The sequence below is a fragment of the Tachyglossus aculeatus genome, chromosome 1 (genome assembly GCF_015852505.1).
Source record: "Tachyglossus aculeatus isolate mTacAcu1 chromosome 1, mTacAcu1.pri, whole genome shotgun sequence".
NCBI lineage: Eukaryota > Metazoa > Chordata > Mammalia > Monotremata > Tachyglossidae > Tachyglossus > Tachyglossus aculeatus.
Genome location: NC_052066.1, coordinates 78,890,036 through 78,908,213, shown reverse-complemented (window position 1 = coordinate 78,908,213; position 18,178 = coordinate 78,890,036). Strand labels below are relative to the sequence as shown.

Sequence of the window (18,178 nt, the reverse complement as noted above, 5' to 3'; positions counted from 1 at the left end):
TGATAGTATTTAGTAAGGGCTTTCTATACGCCAAGAGCTGGGGTAAATACAAAATAATCAGATTGAATGTAGTCCCTGTCACTCACATTATAAAGAGTACGGATGAGCAGCTATTGTATCCCCATTTTGCAGATGAGGAAACAGGCACAGAGAAGTTAAGTAACTTGCCCAATGACACACAGTAGGCAAAAGGCAGAGCTAGGATATGAAGCTAAGTCTTCTGGAACCCAGTACAATGTTCTTACTCCTTGGCCAGGCTCCTAAGAATCTAATAATCGTACTTGTTAAGTGCTTACTAGGTGCCAAGCACTCTACTAAGCACTGAGGGAGATACAAAATAATCAGGTCCCATATAGGGCTCACAGTATAAGCAGGAGGGAGAATCCCCATTGTTGCAGATGAAGAAACTGAGGTTCAGAGAAGTTAAAAGACTTGCCCAAGGTCACACAGCAGAGTGGGATTAGAACCCAAGTCCTCTGACTCCCAAGCTTATGTTCTTTCCACCAGACCCTGTAGACCATAAGCTTGTTATGGGCAGGAAACATATCTGTTAATTCTATTGTACTGTACTCTCCCAAATGTTTAGTACAGTGTTCTGTACATAGTAAGCACTCAATAAATACCACTGACTAGGTGATTGATTGATTGATTAGGCCATGCTGCTTCTCTACAATGCACAGCACAAGCTGTGCATTCATTAAATATTACTCTACTAGGCAGCTGATCCTGCAGTGAAGGAATAGCTCTTAACCTCTCAGGAGTGGGATAATTGATTTTAATACCCTTGCAACTCTTCCTCATAACCCACCTGGGAAAATAATATTCTAATCCAAACAGTTGTGTTCTTGTTTTTATACTCACTTCATGATTTTGGAGCTTATATGAAGTTAAAATAACCTTTCTATGATTTCCAGAGTTTCCTTTATTGAACCTTGTGCATAATGCTTACCCCTGCCACAAGAATCCTACCAGCGTTATCTCCTCTCCAATTTTGATTTACAGAAATATTCATTCATTCAATCACATTTATGGAGAGCTTACTGTGTGGAAAGCACTATACTAAGCACTTGGGAGAGTACACTATAACAGCAGACAGACACATTCCCTGCCCACAAAGAACTCACAGTCTAGAGCCTAAATAAACATATAAATTACAGATATAATAATGGTATTTATTAAGTGCTTACTATGCCAGGCACCATATACATATGTACTGTAGGGATGGAAGGGAGGATGAATGAAGGGAGCAAGTCGGGGTGATACAGAAGAGAGTGGGAGAAGAGGAGAGGAGGGCTTAGTTGGGCAAGGCTTCTTGGAGGAGATGTCCTTTCAATATCTGTTTGCTATGAAGATGAGGGTGTTCCAGGCCAGAGGCAGGAGGTGAAAGGAAGGTCAGCAGAAAGATAGATGAGCTCGAGGTACAGTGAGAAGGTTAGCATTAGAGGAACGAAGTGTGGGGGTTGGATAGTGTGTAGGAGAGTAACGAGGTGAGGTAGGAGGGGGCAAGGTGATAGAGTGCTTTAAAGCCAATGGTGAGGAGTGTTTTGTTTGATGCGGAGGTGGCTGGGTAACAATTGGAGTTTCTTGAGGAATGGGGAAACATGATCTGAACACTTTTGAAGGAAAATGATCCAGGCAGCAGAATGGAGTGTGGACTGGAATGGGGAGAGTCAGGAAGCAGGGAGGTCAGCAAGGAAGCTGATACAATATTCAAGGCGGGATAGGGTAAGTGCTTGCATTAATGTGATAGCAGTTTGGATGGAGAGGAAGGGGTGGATTTTGGCGATGTTGTGAAGGTAGAACAGACAGGATTGAATGATGGCTTGAATATATGGATTGAACGAGAGAGAGGAGTCAAGGATAATATCAACATTATGAGCTTGTGAGACAGGAAGGATGGTGATGCCATAAACAGTGATGGGAAAGTGAGCAGGAGGACAGGGTTTGGGTGGGAAGATAAGAAGTTCTATTTTAGCCATATAAGTTTGAGGTGATGGGAGGACATCCAGGTAGAGATGTCCTGAAGGCAGGAGGAAATGTGAGACTGCAGAGAGGGAGAGACATCAGGGCTGGAAATGCAAATTTGGGGGTCATCAGCACAGAGGTGGTATTTGAAGTCTTGTGAGCAAATGAGTTTTCCATGTGAGTGGGTGTAGATGGAGAAAAGAAGGGGACCCATAATTGAACCTTGAGGGACATCCACAGTTAGGGGATGGGGGCAGAGGAGGAATCTGAGAAGGAGACTGAGAATGAGCAGCCAGAGAGATAAGAGTAAAACCAGGAGAGAACAGTGTCGGTGAAGCTGAGGTTGGATAAAGTTTCCAGGAGAAGGGAGTGTTCGACAGTGCCAAAGGCAGCTGAGAGGATGAGGAGGATTAGGAAGGAGTAGAGGCCATTGAATTTGGCAAGAAGGAGATCACTGGTGACTTTCGAGAGGCTGGGTTCTGAGGAGTTAAGGGGACAGAAGCCAAATTGGAGGGGATCAAGAAGAGAATTGGAGGAGAGGAACTTGAGGCAGTGGGTGTAGACAGCTTGTTCAAGGATTTGGGAGAGGAATGGTAGGAGGGAGATGGAGCCATCACTGGAGGGAGCCATGGGGTCAAGAAAGGCTGTTTTTTTTAGGATGGGGAGACATGAACATGTTTTAAAGCAGTGGGGAAGAAGCCATTGAAGAGTGAACAGTTGAAGACGGCTGTTAGGGAGGGAAGAAGGGAGGAGGCTAGTGTTTTGATGAGATGCAAAGGAATGGGATCAGATGTACAGGTGAAGGGGGTGAATTATTTTGATTTTTTCTTCCCACAAATACATTCTATTACTCCCTTAGTAGCTGGGCTAAACATCAATCCATGGTCATTTTTGAGCACTTACTGTGTGCACATCCCCATACTAAATGCTTGGGAGAGTTCAATAGAGTTGGTAGACATGATCCCTGCTCTCAAGGGGTTTACATTCTCGTGAGGAAGAGATTCATTAAAATAAATTACATATAGTAAAAGCAACAGAGTTACAAAGGTATGAACATAAGTGCTTTGGGGGTGGGGTGAATATCAAGATGCTAGGAAGTATGAATACAAATTCATAAATTTGTGGTGGGGTAATGAGAGATTACTCAGGAAAGAGTTCTTAGAGGAGATAAAATTTCATCATGGCTTCAGAGATGGGTAGAGTGACCATCTTTTGGATGTGAAAAGTAGATAGGAAGGAGGGCAGATGTGAGCAAGTGGTCAGTGGCAAGAGAGACGAGACCGAGGCAGTGAAAAGATGTTGGATTTAGAGGAACGAAGTGAACTGTATGCACTGGAGTGGGAAGCAGGGTGGATCCGTGGGAGAGAGAGCTGACTGAATGCCTTAAAGGTGATGGTGAGGAGTTTCTGTTTGATTGCAGGAGGGATGGGCCACCACTGGCTGTTTCTGAGGTGTGGACAGATGTATGCAGAACAAGTTTCCTTTTTTAGTTGGTTTTATTTTTTTTGGAAAAAGGACCTGGCTGTGAGAGTAAAGGATGGATTAGGGATGGGGAAGGCTAGAGCAAGGGAGGTTAGTGAGGAGCCTGATGCAGTAATCAGATGGATATGTGTACCAAAGCATTTAGAAGGTACAGACCCAAATTCTGGCAATGCGGGAGGGAGAATGAGAGAGAACCCATTAGCTCTCATGGCTTCAACTAAGAAGAAGCAGTGTGGTTCAGTGGAAAGAGCACAGGCTTTGGAGTCAGAGATCACGAGTTCGAATCCCGGCTCCACCACATGTCTGCTGTGTGACCTTGGGCAAGTCACTTAACTTCTCTGAGCCTCAGTTACCTCATCTGTAAAATAGGGATTAAGACTGTGAGCCCCACGTGGGGCAAACTGATCACCTTGTATCCACCCCCCCAGCGCTTAGAACAGTGCTTTGCACATACTAAGCGCTTAACAAATGTCACCACTATTATTATTATTATTATTACCACCTTTATGCAGATGATTCCCAAAATCACATCTCCAGCCCTGATCTTTCTCCTCCTCTGCAGTCTTGCATCTCCGCCTGCCTTCAGAACACTTCTACTTGGATGTCCCACTGACACCTCAAGCTAAAACACATCTTTCCATCCAAACCCAGTCCTCCCCGCCTTTTCCATAACTTCAGACAACACCATTGTCCTCCATAGTTCATAAACCTGTAACCTTGGCATTATCTTTGACTCATCCTTTTCATTGAAACCACATATTCAGTCTGTCACCAAATCCTGTCAGTTCAACCTTCACAACATCCCTAAAATCCATTCTTTGCTCTCCATCCAATCTACTATCATTTGATCCAAGGAATTATCATACTCTGCCTTGACTGCTGCTTCAGCCTCCTTGCTGACCTCCTTGCCTCCTGGTCTCTCCCCTCTCCAGTCCATACTTCACTCTGTTGCCGAGATCATTTTTCTAAAAAAACATTCAGTCCATGCCCACTCCTCAAGAACCTCCAGTGGTCACCCATCGACTTCCCATCGAACAAAAACTCCTTACCATCCTCTCTGAAGCACTCAATCAGCTTAAACTTCCTACCTTACCCCACTGATATCTTACTGCAGCCCAGTCCACTCGTTTGCCTCTCTACCACCTGCTAGCTCTCTGCGCTTCAATCTCATCTATTTCACTACCAACTCCTTTCCCACATCCTCCTTATGGCCTGAGAAAATCTCTCCCCCCTCCATATATGCCAGACCTTTACTCTCCCCACCTTAAAAGCCTTATTAAGGTCACATCTCCTCCAAGATGCCTTCCCTGATTAAGCCCTCTTTTCCCAACTCCCTCTCACCTTCAGCATTATCTATGCACCTGAATTTGTTGTACCCTTTGAACACTTATGTACACAGTCATAATCTATTTATATATATTAATGTCTGATTAATATAGATTGTAAGATCTTTGTAAGCAGGGAACATGTCTACCAACTCTTGTAATGTACTCTTGTAAGAGTTTAATACAGTGCTCTGTACATAGTAAATGCCTGATAAATATCATTGACTGACCTTGGGCAAGTCACTTAACTTCTTTAGGACTCAATTACCTCATCTGTAAAATAGGGATTAAGAGTGTGACCCTCATGTGGGACAGGGATTGTGTCCAAACTGATTAACTTGTATCTAGCCCAGTGCTTAGAGCAGTGCTTGGCACAGAGTATGTGCTTAACAAGTCACTGTTGATTGTTGTATTGTACTTTCCCAAGTGTTTAGGACAGTTCTCTGCACACAGTAAGCCCATAATAAATACAAATGAATAAATGAATGAACTAATATAATTATTATTATTATTATTAGTGTTTTATTCCAGAATAGCTCCACAGCTAAGCCAAAGAATGTTATTAATTCAGGTGACCAGAAGAGGTGCATGACAAATTGATAAATTCCCCATTGTACTCTGCAAATATATCACATCTCTACTCAATCAAATAACCAAGACTCTGGCCTCCAGCACTTCCCCCTGTCCAATTGACAGAAAGATGAAATATTGGCAATTCACTATCGGGTACAAACTTCCTCTTCCACTACTCCCCACCTGAAATTTTCGGTTGAAGCCTAGGAAGTGGGAAGGTATCTGTTCTGAGATGACCATGATTGACCTACAATCTTGCTATCCAAGAGGTCGTTGTGTTCATTTTAGTAGCATAACTGATTTCCGAAATGCACACTGCAAATGTTCGCAAAGTCACCATCCTTCTCAATGACCCATTGGTGGATGCTGGTGATTACGGGGCACAATTCAGATAGGCCATGGTTCTGTTGGGAGATCATCCAGTCCTACTGTGGGACTGGGCAAGAAGAATTACTCTATCCTCAGTTTCCATATCTGAAAAAGGCAGCAGTTCAGAGGATATGCTTTCAGCTTCTTCAGAATAAATTGTGATTGTAGTTTTCTGAGGCAGCATCTTTTGAAAGGTTATTCAGGCGTAAAAATGCTTACAAAAAGTATAAGAATGGTGGGAGAAGCAGCATGGCCCAGTGGAAAGAGCCTGAGCCTCAGAGTCAGAGGGTGTGGGTGATAATCCTGGCTCTGCCACCTGTCTGTTGTGTGACCTTGGGCAAATCACTTAACTTGTCTGTGCCTCCATTACCTCATCTGTAAAATGGGGATCAAGACTGTGAGGCCCATGTGGGACAAGGGACTGTTCCAAACTGATTACCTTGTATCTATCCTAGCTCTGAGAACAGTGTTTGGCCCATAGTAGGATCTTTAAAAATATCACAATTATTATTGTTATGATTATTATTATTACTCTGGAGGAGTTGTATAAAGTTCATTCAATGACTTGGGCAGCCAAACTCCATGATCAACTGGGATTTTAAATTTCAGGGACTGCATAAAAAAAATCATGGGACAATTGTTTAAATAAATGTCTTAGTTTGACCTCTAGCCCATCTTACCTCCTTCCCTTCCCCACAGCACCTGTATATATGTATATATGTTTGTACATATTTATTACTCTATTTATTTATTTATTTATTTATTTATTTTGCTTGTACATATCTATTCTATTTATTTTATTTTGTTAATGTTTGGTTTTGTTCTCTGTCTCCCTGTTCTAGACTGTGAGCCCACTGTTGGGTAGGGACTGTCTCTATATGTTGCCAACTTGTACTTCCCAAGCACTTAGTACAGTGCTCTGCACACAGTTAGTGCTCAATAAATACGATTGATTGATTGAGCCTTTTGTGGGTAGGGATTGTCTCTCTTATTGCTGTATTGTACTTTCCCAAGCACTTAGTACAGTGCTCTGCACAAAGCGAGCACTCTACAAATATGATTGAATGATCTGAATCGAAATACCTGACCCATTCCTGATTTCTGTAGAAACTTATGTTTCAAACATTTTACACTGCTTCTTTTTTAGTATTTCCATTGTGAATAAATATTTGTTCCTAATTCTTGTCTACAATTTAGAAGTATTTACTTAGCTTTCCCTTTTACATTTATGTCTTGCAGAAGAGGAAAATTAGCTTGTTTATTGAATTAGATGTCCTACTCATTTGGAAGTCACGACACTGCCATTACGGGAATTTAGCAGTATTATTTTCAAACCAAAAAATTTCCCGTCGCAAGAAATTATTAATAGCTATCCTGAAAGTGCAGACTGCAGAGTTCAAAGCATTTTCCCAAGATGACACCAAAAGTTAGATGCATTAAAAAAAGCTTGTTCAACCCATATTTAATTTACCTTGTTGTTTGGCTTTCTCAATAAAATGCAGAGCTGAAAAGAATCACCTTATAACTCGTCTAAATTCTTGTAGAAATAAGGTACCTATCAAAATGATTTTTGAATGTGATACGGCAGCGATTAGGTCTCTATAGAAACAAGAGAGGCTGGATTTCTAGGCTTAGTATGATAGAGCAATATTCCTTCATGTTGGATCTAAGTACAGCTACATCAATATTCTTCTACAGACTCTCAGATCTTTGGTTAATTTTATCTTCAGGGAATTTAATGCTAAAGGAACACTATAAATGCAGTTCCAAAAGTTCCCAACTCTTCAGGCTCTCATTTAAACTAGCATAATTCCTCAACCAGGCATCTTGAATAGACCCACGGGTCCAGTTTGGGTTCACAAACCTGATACATGCACATCTGAAAATCTTTAAGTAGCCAACAAAAAAAAAAGTTAGGGATAGAATTAATCTGCGCCTGGGTCAATTCTGGTCCTAAGCAATGGATTCATTCATTCATTCAATCGTATTTATTGAGCGCTTACTGTGTGCAGAGCACTGTACTAAGCGCTTGGGAAGTACAAGTTGGCAACATATAGAGATGGCCCCTACCCAACAACGGGTTCACAGTCTAGAAGGGGGAGACAGACAACAAAACAAAACATATGGACAGGTGTCAAGTCATCAGAATAAATAGAAGTAAAGCTAGATAATTAATGTTGATCATTTAAATGTTAAAAATGTCAATAATTTTAGAATGGACTAAAACTAAATCAATTAAAAATGGCATTTGTTAAGCACTCACTGTGCTGCAGGCAATGTTCTAAGCACTGGGGTAATCAGGTTGGACACAGTCCCTGTCCCTGTGGATAAACCTCTTCACATAATAGAGGAAAAATGTTTCCCTCTCAACTGTAAACTTGTCTCTCTAGACTGTAAGCTCATTGCAGGCAGGAAACGTGTCTGTTTATTGTTATATTGTACACTCCCAAGCACTTCATACAGCATTCTGCAAACAGTGAGCATTCAATAAACATGATTGAATGAATGAATGAAAGCGGCATTTCCAACAGAAGAGGGAACAGAAGTGTCTGTTTCCCTGGAGGTCAATTCATTCATTCAATTGTATTTATTGAGTGCTCACTGTGTGCAGAGCACTGTACTAATCACTTGGGAAAGTACAATACAGCAATAAAGAAAATCCCTGCCCACAATGAGCTCACAATCTAGAAGGGGAGAGACATCAATACAAGTAAACAGACGTCACTTAAATAAATAAAATTACTGATATATACATAAATACTGTGGGGTGGAAAGAGGGGGCAAGAGCAAAGGAAGCAAGTCAGGGTGATGAAGAAGGGAGTGGGAGATGAGGAAAAGTGGGGCTTAGTCTGGGAAGGCCACTTGGAGATGTGCTTTCAGTAAGGCAATACAAAGGTATTTATTAAATGTCTGAAAAGCCTCTGGATATGCACATACCCATAATTTATTTAAATGACTGACTCCCTGTAGAATGTAAGCTCTTTGTGGGCAGGGTGTATGTCTACCAAACTCTGTTGTCCTATACATACCCAGGTGCTTAGTACAGAGCTCTGCACACAATAAACAAAATCGATTGATGGTTCGATTGATTGAGCCTCGGTTCAGTCACTGAAGACTTGTGATCCTAGAATCTGTGCCAAGGAATTGATTCTAGTGCTGGTTATTTGTGCAGTCAGCCCCACTTGCAGCCACTCAACCCTGCCAGGGATGTTCCCCGTGGGAGATGGGGTGCGATGAGTAAGTAGGAGCGCAGCATGTTGCAAAAGGTACCCAAGAATTTTATGGACAAAACCCGTTTTCAGCCACCATGACCAATGCAAAGTGATAATAATCATCATAATAATAAAAATGTCATTTATTAAGCTCTTACTATGTGCCAAGCACTGTTCTAAGTGCTGGGGAGGTTACAAAGTGATCAGGTTGTCCCACGGGGGGCTCACAGTCTTAATCCCCATTTTATAGATGGAGTAACTGAGGCACAGAGAAGTGAAGTGACTTGCCCAAAGTCACACGGCTGACAATTGGCAAAGCCAGAATTTGAACCCATGACCTCTGACTCCTAAGCCTAGGCTCTTTCCACTGAGCCACGCAGCTTCTCTAATAATGATAATAATATTAGTATTTGTTAAGCACTTACTATGCGGCAGACACTGTACTAAGCGCTGGGGTGGAGACAAGGGTTGGACACAGTCTGTGTCCCATGTGGGGCTCACAGTCTCAATCCCCATTATACAGATGAGATAAACGAGGCACAGAGAAGTTAAGTGACTTGCCCAAGGTCACACAGCAGACAAGTGGTGGAGTCGGGATTAGAACCCATGACTTTCTGACCCCCGGGCCCGTGCTCAATCCACCAAGCCATGCTGCAAAGCACAGTACTAAGCTTTTGGAAGTGTTCACTAGAAGCCAAACACATAGCCCTGTCAAGACCTTTCCCTCAGGGAAAGTGTCTGTCATATTGTTATACTGTACTCTCCCCAGCTCTTAGTACAGTGCTCTACACACAGTAAGTGCTCAATAATATGACTGAATGGCTGACAATGAGATCTCTTTTTAATGGCATTTGTTTAGTGCTTACTATGAGCCAGGCACTCTAATAAGCGCTGGGATAGATACAAGTTTGGAGACAGTCCCTGTCCCACATGGGGCTCACACTCTTAATCCCAAATTTAAAGATGAAGTAACTGGGGCCCAGAGAAGTTAGGTGTCTTGCCCAGGGTCACACAGCAGACAAGTGGCAGACCCAGGATCAGAACTCAGGTTCTCTGTCTCCCAGGCCCGGGCCACCAGGCTGTGCTGAGAGATTTAACAGAGTCCGTTCCACTACACCTTGCTGCCATTTTCTAAAAGTTGATTTTAACTAGGCTGAGCAGATGGTTCTAAGCAAGCAACCAATTAACATTACTGCAAAAACCATTAAAATACAAGTTCTCCTGAAAATGAGGGATCTTCTACCCCATCCTAAAGAAACAACTCAGAGTGGTAGTTTGATTTTGAGTCAGCAGAGAGTTCAGAAATATCTAGAATTGTTTGAGTGACCCTCTTTGAGAATATTCACCCTAATACGGGGAAGGGATTCATTCATTCATTCAATCGTATTTATTGTGTGCAGAGCACTATACTAAGCGTTTGGGAAGTACAAGTTGGCAACATATAGAGATGGTGTCTACACAACAGTGGGCTCACAGTCTAGAAGGGGGAGACAGAGAACAAAATAAAACATATTAACAAAATAAAATTAATAGAACAAATATGTACAAATAAAATAAATGAATAAACAGAGTAATAAATACATACAAACATATCTACATATATACAGGTGCTGTGGGGAGGGGAAGGAGGTAAGGTGGGGGGGGATGGAGAGGGGGAAGAGGGGGAGAGGAAGGAGGGGGCTCAGTCTGGGAAGGCCTCCTGGAGGAGGTGAGCGCTCAGTAGGGCCTTGAAGGGAGGAAGAGAGCTAGCTTGGTGGATGTGCGGAGGGAGGGCATTTCAGGCCAGGGGGATGACATGGGCCGGGGGTCGGTGGCGGGACAGGCAAGAACGAGGCACGGTGAGGAGATTAGCGGCAGAGGAGCGGAGGGTGCGGGCTGAGCTGTAGAAGGAGAGAAGGGAGGTGAGGTAGGAGGGGGCGAGGTGATGGACAGCCTTGAAGCCCAGGGTGAGGAGTTTCTGCCTGATGCGCAGATTGATTGGTAGCCACTGGAGATTTTTGTGGAGGAGAGTAACATGTCCAGAGGTGTTTCTGGACAAAGACAATCTGGGCAGTGGCGTGAAGTATGGATTGAAGAGGGGAGAGACAGGAGGATGGGAGATCGGAGAGGAGGCTGATGCAGTAGTCCAGACGGGATAGGATGAGAGCTTGAACGAGCAGGGTAGCAGTTTGGATGGAGAGGAAAGGGCGGATTTTGACGATGTTGCGGAGGTAAGACTGGCAAGTTTTGGTGACAGCTTGGATGTGAGGGGTGAATGAGAGAGCGGAGTCAAGGATGACACCAAGGTTGCGGGCTTGATAAGACAGGAAGGATGGTAGTGCCATCAACAGTGATGGGAAAGTCAGGGAGAGGGCAGGGTCTGGGAGGGAAGACAAGGAGTTCAGTCTTGGACATGTGGGATGAAACAAAATGCCCTAAAACTGTCAGCCTTCGTCTCTTAAAACAGGCTCAGATGACTGTATCCAGTGGGCTCTACTTTAGCAATGCTCTAAGTTCAAAAATACACAAAAAATAACCACTGCATCCTGGAACACAAGGGCTCTTTATGACGATAGTCTATCATCCAGAAAGGAAGACACTTGTAACTGAATTGGCCTGATGCAAAGTCGAAATAATGGCTCTGAGGGAGGCAGAGCTATTGGACAAGAGACAGTTCAGAGATACATGCAGGATACACTTCATTTAAAGACGGGTCCTCATTTCAGTTATTTGATTCTCAACTATTAAATCCTTAATCTCAGGGATTCCAACTCTCTTCAGGTTTATAGGTTTACAATTTTCTCATCTGTAAAATGTGGATTCAATGTCTGTTCTCCTTCCCATTTAGACTGTGGGCCCCATGTGGGATCTGATGATTTTGTATATACTAAAGTGCTTGGCAAAAAGAAAGTGCTGAACAAAACCATCATTAGTAGTAGTAGTAGTAGTAGTAGTAGTAGTAGTTGTAGTAGTAGTATTTAGTGACTTTGAAAGAAGAAGATGGGTGCTCGCTGTTGCTGGCTACACCAACTGTCTCAAATATCTCTCCTCCAATTCTCTCCTTGACTCTCGCCAATCTGGCTTCCATCCCCTTCACGGAAACCACACTGTCAAAGGTCACCAATGATCTCCTTCTTGACAAATCCAATGGCCTTTACTCCATCCTAATATTCCTTGACCTCTCAGCTGCCTTTGACACTTTGGACCACCCCATTCTCCCAGAAAAGTTATCCAACCTTGGCTTCATTGACTCTGTCCTCTCCTGGTTCTCCTCTTATCTCTCTGGCCATTCAGTCTCCTTTGTGGACTCCTCCTTTACCTTCCACCTCCTAACTGTGAGGGGGTCCCTCAAGGTTGAGTTCCGGGTCCCCTTCAATTCTTCATCTACACCCACTCCCTTGGAGAATGCATTCGCTCCCAAGGCTTCAACTACCACCTCTATGCAGATGATTCCCAAATCTACATCTCCAGCCCTGATCTCTCTCCCTCTCTCCAGTCTTGCATTGCCTCCTGCCTTCAAGACATCTCTACTTGGATGTCCTCCTGTCACCTCAAACAATGTCCAAAACACAGCCCCTTATCTTCCCACTGAAACTCTGTCCTCCACCTGACTTTCCCATCACTGTAGACTGCACCACCATCCTTCATATCTTGTAAGGCGATAACCTTGGCATTATTCAACCCATATATTTAATCCATCACTAAATCCTGTGAGTCCCACCTTCACACCATCGCTAAAATCTGCCCTTTCCTCTCCATCCGAACTGCTATCATGTTAATACAATCACTCATCCTGTCCCACCTGGATTACTGCATCAGAACTCCTTGCTGGCCTCCCAGCCTCCTGTCTCTCCCTATTCCAGTCCATACTCCATTCTGCTGCATAGATCATTTTTCTACAAAAACATTCAGGACATGTCACCCCACTCCTCAAAAAACTCCAGTGGTTGTCCATCCACCTCCATATCAAATAAAAACTCCTCATCGTTGGCTTTAAAGCACTCCACCACCTTGCCCTCTCCTACCTCACCTCACTTCTCTCCTTCTACAACCGAGCCCACGCATTTCACTCCTCTACTGCTAACCTTCTCACTGTGCCTCAATCTCACCTAACTCACCGCTGACTCCTAGCCCACATCCTTCCTCTGGCCTGAAATACCTTCCCTCCTCAAATCCTACAGATAATTATTCTCCCCTCCTTCAAAGCCCTATTGATGGCACATCTCCTTCAAGAGGCCTTCCCAGACTAAGCCCCACTTTTCCTCATCTCCCACTCCCTTCTGCATCGCCCTGGCTTGCTCCCTTTGCTCTTCCCCCTCCCAGTCCTTCAGCACTTATTTACAGTTCTGTCATTTTAATTATTTTTACTGATGTCTGTCTCCCCGCTTCTAGACTGTGAGCTAGCTGTGGGCAGGGAATGTGACTATTTATTGTTGTATTGTACTCAGTGCTTAGTACAGTGCCCTGCACACAGTAAGTGCTTCAGTGCTTAGAACAGTGCTTTTCACATAGTAAGCACTTAATAGATGCCATTAAAAAATAAATAAATAAATAAATACAACTGATTGAAGGAAGGAATGAGTGAATGACTGTGGGGTGTAAGGACCCAGAGAGGAGCAGAGTAGACAGGGCAGACCCAACAAGAGCCATGACCTATGTGGGCAGGACCAGCTTGACTTCTGGGATAATAATTATAATACTCATCATGGTATTTGTTAGGCGCTTACTATGTGCCAAGCACTGTTCTAAGCACCGAGGAGATACAAGGTAATCCTGTTATCCCATGTGGGGCTCACAGTCTTAATCCCCATTTTACAGATGAGGTAATTGAGATACAGACAAGTTAAGTGGCTTGCCCAAGGTCACACAGCAGACAAGTGGAAGATCCGGGATTAGAACCCACGTCCTGACTCCCAAGCCCATGCTCTTTCCCCTATGCCATGCTGCTTCTCCAGAGCCACGCTGAATCAGCGGAAGGCCTCCTTGATACCGGGAGCAGTATCCCACCCCCCGTCCGATATCCTGGGGGTGCAGCCCCCCACCCTCTCTAGGAGCACACTATTATCAGGCTGCTGAAAAGGCTGCAGCAGTGTGGAGATCAGGGCTGTGGTCTGCAGTGGTGAACAGACTTCAGGGCTCTCTTCCCCACTTACTATCCAACCACCAATTTATGCACTTAAGTTTTGATTGTTTAATTTATCAAATGGCCCCAGTGCCTGTAATCTGGACCTGTGTGTGTGTGAATATATGTCTGCACACCCCTACCTCGATTTTAGCCCCTTGAGGGGCAAGGTCCAAGTCTGAACTGAGGAATGTATTTAGCCTAGACTGTGAGCCCACTGTTGGGTAGGGACTGTCTCTATATGTTGCCAACTTGTACTTCCCAAGCGCTTAGTACAGTGCTCTGCACACAGTAAGCGCTCAATAAATACGATTGATTGATTTCACATGGTAAGTGTTCCATCAACACTATAATGTGGAAAGCTAGGCTTACGACACCGCCTACCTCGGCTTTCCCCAAGACACTTAATAATAACAATAATAACAATGGCATTTATTAAGCACTTACTATGTGCAAAGCACTGTTCTAAGCACTGGGAAGGTTACAAGGTGATCAGATTGTCCCACGGGGGGTTCACAGTCTTAATCACCATTTTACAGATGAGGGAACTGAGGCACAGAGAAGTTAAGTGACTTGCCCAAACTCACACAGCTGACAATTGGCAGAGCTGGGATTTGAACCCATGACCTCTGACTCCAAAGCCCAGGCTCTTTCTACTGAGCCATGCTGCTTCCAGCAACAACTTCCCAACAACTTAACCAAAACAAAATAGTGAAAGCCGATTAAAGTTGAGTGGCACTTTAAGAAAAGCTAAGGTTATTTACAGCTATTGATATTTCCAAATATGACCAATATCAATTAATATAGCTATCATCAAAACTGATTTTAATTACAAACTGTTCATGATCCATTGGAAAAACTTCTGCTCGTGGTGCAAAATGAATGCTAAAATTGATTCCCACCCTATAGATCTTGATAAGCCCTTCCCTCTAGAAAGAATTCCTCTCTAGCACATGCTCAGCATTCTACATGAAATCGCAGTAAAGCAGCTATCTATAACTGGTCGAAAGCACATGACCCATTCAATAAAACTTTAGACAGCTTCTGACATAGATTAAAGTAGTATGATGCACACAGTAGTTTATTTCCTGTTGGTTGGTAGCTACAAATCATGTCTCGGAACTGAATGAATTAATGATTATTTGAAGTTAATCAAAGTGAACCCTGGGGAGGAAAGGCACTATATAAATCTAATAAATAAAATAAACCATTTCAACTGATTTACCTCACCATTGGCCCATGAAAATTTTCCAAATCCATCTTTCATATTAAGCCCAAATTCTCCTGTATAAACAGAACCATCTTGCCATTCTTGTACTCCCTTTGTCCGTTGGATATAATCCTTCCGCTGATCCTCTGGTTGGCCCACTGATTTCATCTTATCAGCTACTGATTCAGAAAGGGTCCTGAAAAGACAGTTGGGAAGGGACATAATTGTCAGACTTGAGACTCCAGCCAATCAAGGCTTGACAGGGATTTTTGTTTTGTTTTGTTTTGTTTTTGTTTCTTCAAAAAAAGGCCTTTTTGCATTAGCTGAGAATACATCACCACTTCTGGCCACTAGAAAATGCATCCGTTACTTTTTGTTTTTTGTTTTGGTATTTTTTTTAAGTTCCAAATCTAAGTTCTTGCCTAATTTGAGCTCTGTTTGAAATTAATGCCTTCTAGGTTTCCGGGTTTCAAGCAGAAAAAAAAAAAATAAAAGATTCTACACAGATCACCTCTTCCAACATAGACTACAAATGTTGGGCAAAGTAACCAAGTTTGTGGATTCAACTAATATTTAACAAACACTGTGCATCGTGGATGATAAAACAATTTACCTTCTGGAGTGTCTAATTCCTACAAGGGAAATAATATGAAATACACTTTTTTCAGGACAAACTAAACTAACCCCCACAAAACTAATAGTACAGCTAATCAATCAATACATGGCATTAACGGAACATGTACTGTGGGCAGAGCACTGTACTAAGCGCTTGGGAGAGTACAATACAATCTCATCCTCTAGACTATAAGTTAGCTGTGGGCTAACTTATACTGTGTGCAGAGCACTGTACTAAGCTCTTGGAAGAGTACAGTGTTCTATACATAGTAAGTGCTCAGTAAATACCACTGACTGACAGACAAATAATGAATTTATACAACACCTTTCCAAGTCATCTGAATAACCCTCTGTATCCATAGCAGGGCTGAGACTATTAGCCTTTGGGATTTCTTCTATACTCTTGCATTTTCCATCATCTTCAGGACTTTTCATCGAGTCTTCAGGAACAACTTCCATGTCTCTTTTTGGAACTGCCTAAAAACACAATCAGAAACCCATAAAGAAGCAGCATGGCTCAGTGGAAAGTGCACGGGCTTTGGAGTCAGAGGTCATGGGTTCAAATCCCGGCTCTGCCACTTGTCAACTGTGGGACTTTGGACAAGTCACTTGACTCCTCTGTGCCTCAGTTACCTCATCTGTAAATGAGCCCCCCATGGGACAACCTGATCCCCTTGTAAACTCCCCATCGCTTAGAACAGTGCTTTGCACATAGTAAGCACTTAATAAATGTCATTAGTACTACTGTTATTATAAAGGGGTCTAACACTTAAAAAAAATTTCTTGGATTCAGACAGAGAAAAAAAACAGGGTCAGTTTCCCCATTAAAAATGGAAAGCACATAGCTTATAAAACCAGCTACCCTAAAAAAGTCATAATTTGAAATGTGCCCTCTGAGTCCAGTGAGGCCTCCGAGGGTGAGCTGCACCTTGAGCCTGTCATTATAAGGAGGGGCAGCAAGATGGGTGGTGGGTCTGGCCTGCATGTGCCCCTGCTTCCCAAGCGCTTAGTACAGTGCTCTGCACACAGTAAGCGTTCAATGAATACGATTGAATGAATAGGTTGAGAAGCAGCGAGGCCTAGTGCAAGTTCAAGTGCCTGGGAGTCGGGAGGACCTAAATTCTAATCCCGACTTCACCACCTGTCTGCTGTGTGGCCTTGAGCAAGTCGCTTCATCATCATCATCATCAATCGTATTTATTGAGCGCTTACTATGTGCAGAGCACTGTACTAAGCGCTTGGGAAGTACAAATTGGCAACATACAGAGACAGTCCCTACCCAACAGTCGGCTCACAGTCTAAAAGGGGGAGACAGAGAACAAAACCAAACATACTAACAAAATAAAATAAATAGAATAGATATGTACAAATAAAATAGATAAATAAATGAATAGAGTAATTTAGAGAAGCAGCGTGGCTTAGTGGAAAGAGCATGGGCTTGGGAGTCAGAGGTCGTGGGTTCTTATCCTGGCTCCGCCACTTGTCAACTGTGTGACTCTGGGCAAGTCACTTCACTTCTCTGTGCCTCAGTTACCTCATCTGTAAAATGGGGATTAAGACTATGAGCCCCACGTGGGACACCCTGATTACCTTGTATCTACCCCCGCGCTTAGAACAGTCGTTGGCACATAGTAAGCGCTTAATACCAATATTATTATTATTCTCTGTGCCTCAGTTATCTGTCAAATAGGGGTTAAGACTATGAGCCCCATAAGAGTGATGGGGGAATGTCCAACCAGATTAACTTGTTTCTACCCAAGCACTTAGTACAGTACCTGGCCCGTAGTAAATGCTTAACAAATACCTCATCTGTAAAATGGGGGTTAAGACTGTGAGCCCCATGTGGAACAACCTGGTTACCTTGTATCTACTCTGGCGCTTAGAACAGTGCTTGACACATAGTAAGTGCTTAACAAAGACCATCATCATCAACATCATCATTTAAAGCAGCGTGGCTCAGTGGAAAGATACCGGGCTTGGGAGTCAGAGGTCATAGGTTCTAATCCTGACTCTGCCACATGTTTGCTGTGTGACCTTGGGCAAGACACTTAACTTCCCCGATCCTCAGTTACCTTTTCTGTAAAATGGAGACTAAGAGTGTGAGCCCCACGTAGGACAACCTGATCACCTTGTATCCCCCCCACACCGTGCTTAGAACAGTGCTTTGCACATACTAAGTGCTTAACAAATACCAACATTATTATTAACAAATACCTCATCTGTAAAATGGGGATGAAGACTGTGAGCCCCATGTGGGACAACCTGACTCTCTTGCATCTACCCCAGCGCTTAGAACAGTGCTTGGCACATAGTAAGACCTTAACAA

At 43.2% G+C, this 18,178-nt stretch overlaps 1 protein-coding gene across 1 annotated transcript in view; it reads right to left on the bottom strand.

Annotated features, from left to right (window-relative positions):
• The window catches only part of ANKMY1 (ankyrin repeat and MYND domain containing 1), a 166,325-nt gene extending 150,001 nt beyond the window's left edge, over nt 1-16,324 (bottom strand). The window contains exons 1-2 of the mRNA XM_038747277.1: nt 16,178-16,324; nt 15,253-15,433 (exon numbers count right to left, since the gene is read on the bottom strand). Coding sequence (XP_038603205.1) covers nt 15,253-15,433; nt 16,178-16,311 — 315 coding nt within the window. The 5' untranslated portion in view covers nt 16,312-16,324. The remainder of the gene's footprint in view (nt 1-15,252; nt 15,434-16,177) is intronic.
• Nucleotides 16,325-18,178: the final 1,854 nt, after the last annotated feature.